Genomic DNA, 5,798 nt, shown 5'->3' on the forward strand with positions numbered 1-5,798 from the left:
CCTCCTCCCGTGGTCGCCCTCGCTGCCAACTCTGCAAGAAGGCCGGCCATGAGGTGATGGACTGTTGGCACCGCTTCGATGAGAACTATGTGCCCGATGCTCGCCATGTTGCTGCAGCCATACATGAGCAAGGAGGAGATGGCGTCTGGTATGTTGACTCCGGTGCCCCCGATCATGTCACAAGTGAGCTGGAGCAACTTGCTCTCCGTGAGCAGTACCACGGCCATGATCAGATTCACACCGCAAGCGGTGGAGGTATGGATATTCAACACATTGGTCAAGCTTATATTAATTCCCCTATGCTTAAACGTGATCTTGTCCTAAAAGATGTCCTTCATGTTCCTCAAGCTGATAAAAACCTTGTCTCTATGTCTCGTTTAGCCACTGATAATAACATCTTCTTTGAAACTCACCCTCGTTACTTTTTTATCAAGGATCGGGCAACGAGGGAACTTCTACACCACAGTAGATGCATTGGAGGCCTCTACCCCATCACATCCGGAGCACTTAGTCGCAAGCGTCGTCAGGTCTACTCCGTCATCAAGCCCTCTTTGGCAAGGTGGCATCAACGATTAGGACATCCTTCTTCTGTCATAGTTAAGCAAGTAGTCAATAAAGCCAATCTTTCCTTGTCACATAGCCATGTTAGTGATTCGGTTTGTGAAGCTTGTCAATGTGCCAAGAGTTACCAACTTCCCTATCCTAGGTCAGATAGTATATCTCATGCTCCTTTAGAGCTTATTTTCAGTGATGTATGGGGCCATGCCCAAGACTCCTTTGGAAGAAAAAAAATACTATGTTAGTTTCATTGATGATTACAGTAAATTCACTTGGATTTATTTACTCAAGCATAAATCTGAAGTTTTCTCTATATTCCAAGAGTTTCAAAAACTTGTCGAACGTCACTTTGACAGAAAAATTTTGACAGTCCAAAGTGACTGGGGAGGGGAGTATGAGAAGCTCCACTCCTTCTTTCGTAGCATAGGCATTGCACACCATGTGTCCTGTCCTCATGCCCATCAACAGAATGGCTCCGCCGAGCATAAACATCGCCACATTGTTGAAGTTGGTCTCTCTTTGCTTGCCCATGCTTCCATGCCTCTCAAATATTGGGACGAAGCTTTTATCACTGCCACATATCTTATTAACCGTTTGCCTAGCAAAGTCATTGGCAACTGTACTCCTTTGGAACGTCTCTATAATCAAAAACCTGATTATAACTCTCTAAAAAAATTTGGGTGCGCATGTTATCCCAATCTTCGTCCATACAATCGTCATAAACTTGAGCTTCGTTCTACTCAATGTGCTTTTCTTGGCTATAGTAATCTTCACAAAGGCTATAAGTGCTTGGAAATTGCTACTGGACGTATCTATATTTCCAGGGATGTTGTTTTTGATGAAACTTTGTTTCCTTTTGCCAAACTTAATCCCAACGCAGGAGCCCTTCTTCATGCTGAAATAGCCTTGCTCCCAGATCACGGGGGTGAATTAAATAAAGTTGATCATGTGGAAAATTCCAAAGAAAACTGTAATTCTGCAGATTGTGGTCGTCATTTTATGTGTGCAGATCCGGACGAAACAGGCGCAAGATCCCATGCTGATTTGGTTGGCAGCGGTGCTGGATCCCATGTAGATCCTCGCGTCATCCCGTCTGTCTCTGGTGGCGCGCGATCCCAGGAGGATCTCCCTCCCCTGCATGCGTCCACTAGCGCACGGGTGGCCGACCAGATGGACCCCGCCTGTCTTGCCTCGCGATTGGGTGAGACCGTCCGCCCAGGCGCGGGCGCAGGTGCATGTGAGGCCGACAACCGCTCCCGGGTGGAGCCCGCCAGCCCAGGCATGGGCGGAGACGACGCGCTGATTGGCGCCAGCCCAGGCGTAGGAGGCGACGACGCGCTGATTGGCGCGACTGGCGACAGGGGGACACCCGCGTCTGCAGCGTCAGGATCAGCTACTGGGGCAGAATCTGCCTTGGATCCGGTGCCTGGATCTTCTGTGGAGGTGTCTACTACTTCTGGATCTCCTGTGGCTATGTCCGCAGCACTACCTCAGCCTCCTCGTCGACACACTCGGTCACAGTCAGGTATTATCAAAGAAAAGGAGTATACTGATGGTACGGTACGATATGACAGAGTCAAACGTGCTTTTCTTAGTAGTGTTCGAGAACCAAATAATTTGCATGATGCTCTAGCTCATAAAGAATGAAAGGAGGCTATGGATAATGAATATGATGCCCTCATGAAAAATAGAACTTGGCACTTAGTACCTCCAAAGAAAGGTAGCAATGTTATAGATTGCAAATGGGTATATAAAATAAAAAGAAAACCTGATGGAAGCATAGACAGATACAAGGCTAGATTAGTTGCCAAGGGGTTTAAGCAGAGATTTGGTATTGATTATGAAGATACTTTTAGTCCTGTTGTTAAGGCAGCCACTATTCGACTTGTATTGTCTATTGCTATTTCCAGAGGTTGGAGTTTACGTCAGCTAGATGTTCGGAACGCGTTTCTTCATGGTGTTCTTGAGGAAGAAGTGTTCATGCGGCAGCCACCTGGATATGAAAATCAAAGTACACCTCATCATGTCTGTAAGTTGGATAAAGCCTTATATGGTTTGAAACAGGCCCCTAGAGCCTGGTACTCAAGGTTGAGCATGCAGTTACAACAACTTGGGTTCACATCATCCAAAGCAGATACCTCATTGTTATTTTATCATAAAGACAATATTACTATATTTGTGCTTGTTTATGTTGATGATATAATTGTTGCAAGCTCAAGTTCAGATGCTACCACTTGTTTGCTTAAAGATTTAAAGTTAGAGTTTGCTCTCAAGGACTTGGGAGATCTTCACTATTTTCTTGGCATAGAAGTGAAGCAGATCAAGGATGGTATACTGCTTACACAGGAAAAATATACAACTGATATACTCCGGAGAGTAGGCTTGTACAATTGTAAACCTGTAAGTACACCAATTTCAACTTCTGAAAAACTTACAATTGAGAGTGGAGAAGCACTTGGACCAGAGGATGCAACTAATTACAGAAGTGTTGTGGGTGCTTTGCAGTATCTGACTCTTACACGTCCTGATATTTCTTACTCTGTGAATAAGGTATGTCAGTATTTACATGCACCTAGAACAACTCATTGGACTGCAGTCAAGAGGATTTTGAGGTATCTAAATTTTTTTGAAGGACTTGGGCTTCAGATTACCAAGTCTTTTTCTCTACTTGTTACTGCCTACTCTGATGCAGACTGGGCAGGGTGTGCTGATGATAGAAGACCTACAGGTAGTTTTGCTGTGTTTCTGGGAACTAATCTTGTGTCATGGAGTGCAAGAAAACAGGCTACTGTCTCAAGGTCAAGTACAGAGGCTGAATATAAAGCTTTGGCTAATGCTACAGCTGAAGTAATGTGATACAAACGTTGCTTTATGAACTTGGAATCAAGGTTCCACAAGCTGCTAGATTATGGTGTGATAATATTGGTGCAACTTATCTTTCAACTAATCCTATTTTTCATGCACGTACCAAGCATATTGAGGTTGATTTCCACTTTGTTAGAGAAAGGGTAGCTCGAAGGCTACTTGACATTCGGTTTATACCTACTGGAGATCAACTTGTTGATGGCTTCACAAAACCTTTACTATGAGGAGGTTGGATGAGTTCAAGTACAATCTTAACCTCGCGAAAGTATCTTGAGGTTTAGATTGAGGGGGAGTGTTAGATGATATTGTGTAGAGATAGGAGAGGTGTTTTAAACTTGTATCTTTCTATCTCTTCTTCTGTTGTAACCTCCCTGATCTCCTCTAACGACCGATCTCGATCTCTCTCGATCTCTTGTAAGCCACGGCACACATTGATATAAATACAGATGCGGCCCGAGCAAAGGGTTCAACGCTTCCACCAAAGTTTACAGTAGTTAGCTCCCATGCGTGGTGCGCGGATAGGCCAAGTGGTTTTCCTTTGTTGCCTATAAAACGAGGCATTGTGGGAGGGGGGAGCGGTTCACATCACCCACTTCTTCTTCTTGCTCTTCCTCGCGCTCATTGTTGTAGCCCCTAAAATCTCCACTGTGTGCTCCATTTCTCTCGCCGCTACGTGTTCTTTCGAGCTTTTCTTCATCGGGGATGTATCACACCAAGAAGAAGAAGGTCAGGACCGAAGTCACCGTTGCCCCACCCCCCTTCAAATTGGCTGGAAAAAGGGGAATTGGTCGACATCGATGGTAGGTGATGAGCTGCCGAAGAACTACTCCCCGCGTGGGCCTGATTCAAGCAAGGGATCTAAAGAACTAGGGGGGTGGTCAACAAGTTGATGCCAACCCCAGTTGGGGATGAGCGAGTGCTGCACACCTCGTTCATCGAGCGGGGCTATCGCTACCCTAGAATTACTTCGTGCAAGGGCTCCTCTTCTTCTACGATTTGTAACTCCATCAAAACTTACTCCCAAATGGCGTCCTACACATCGCGTGATTCATCACTATGTGTGAAAATTTTATGGGGACTCAATCCTATCGTGGGTTGTGGAAGCAGACCTTCTACTTGATGGAATAAACTATCAAGGCCGACAGGCAACTGTCCATCAGTGGAGGAGTCGGTGTCCGGACAAAGATCAACACCAAATATAATCTGCATTTTCCAACATCGTGTGTAGGCGACATGAAGTTCTGTGTGTTAAATCTATAGGTGACCAAATGGGCCGTGCTTCGTAGGCCGGCCCAGAAGCACGCATGCCGGGCACTCGGCTAAACGGGTCGTGCCAAACCAGCGACATGTTTGGGGCCATGCCTGGGCCTCGAGGCGAGGCCCGGCATGGCCTGTTTTTTTTCTGACATTTTAATTTGCCATGCCTTTTTTAGAACTTTTTATTTGCCATGCCTGGGCCTCGAGGCGAGGCACACGTGGGAGCTCCTATACAGCGCTGTAGGCGCTCGTTAACGATCCGGCGCCTGCAGCACTGCTAGTATGGGCCGGCCCACTAGCGTGCTGCCCTAATTTTTTTTAGTTTTTCTTTTCTAAAAATAAAAATATGAAATGAAGAAAGCTTACAGATTTAAAGAAAAAATGTTCATCCATTTTAAAAAATATTTTCATATCTTTAAAAAAGGTTCATGAAATTTGAAAAAGTTCATCAATTTGAAAAAAGTTCATTCAAATTGAAAAGAAATTCATCCAATTTCGCAAAAGGTCATCAAATTTGAAAAAAGTTCATAGAAATTGAAAAAAAGTTCATGTATTTTTAGAAAAAGTTCATGGAACTGAAAAAAAGTTCATAAGTAAAAAAAATTCATCCATTTTCAAGACAAAATGTTCATTAAATTTAGAAAAAGTTCATAAATATTCTAAAAAGTTCATCAATCTCAAAAAAGTTCACAGAATGTTTTAAAAAAAATGGTCAACCGGCGCCTAGATGGGCCGGCCCATTTATGGACGCCACAGGCGCCAGTTTAACGTGGAACTGGCGCCTGTGGCGCCAAATAGGAAATGCCGGCACACGTGCAGGCCCGGCAGGACGCGCTTATGTACGGGCCTCGGCGTGCCGTGCCATGCCGGCCCGTTTAAGGGTGAGCCGTACCGGCCCGTTGGCCAGGTCTTAAACCCTCCTCTGCTTCTGTCTCCCTCCCGAACTGTCGAACTCGGCGACTCCAATGGCGCCGCCGCCGCCGCAGACGCCGACGCCGGTGATTCCGCGGGAGGCGTGGGAGGGCTGCAGCGTGCTCCTCGACATCAACGACGGCGACCGCCTCGCCTTCTTCCGCCTCACCCCCGGCGCGTCCGTACCCTCCCTTCCCCTCCCCTCC

The 5,798-nt window shown here is 45.9% G+C and overlaps 1 protein-coding gene across 1 annotated transcript in view; it reads left to right on the forward strand.

Moving 5' to 3' along the window:
• Positions 1 to 5,623: 5,623 nt before the first annotated feature.
• The window catches only part of LOC119280499 (tRNA (adenine(58)-N(1))-methyltransferase non-catalytic subunit trm6-like), a 5,283-nt gene continuing 5,108 nt past the window's right edge, over positions 5,624 to 5,798 (forward strand). Inside the window, exon 1 of the mRNA XM_037561329.1 lies at positions 5,624 to 5,770. Coding sequence (XP_037417226.1) covers positions 5,646 to 5,770 — 125 coding nt within the window. The 5' untranslated portion in view covers positions 5,624 to 5,645. The remainder of the gene's footprint in view (positions 5,771 to 5,798) is intronic.

Source organism: Triticum dicoccoides, chromosome 3B, assembly GCF_002162155.2.
Source record: "Triticum dicoccoides isolate Atlit2015 ecotype Zavitan chromosome 3B, WEW_v2.0, whole genome shotgun sequence".
In the NCBI taxonomy this organism is placed as follows: domain Eukaryota; kingdom Viridiplantae; phylum Streptophyta; class Magnoliopsida; order Poales; family Poaceae; genus Triticum; species Triticum dicoccoides.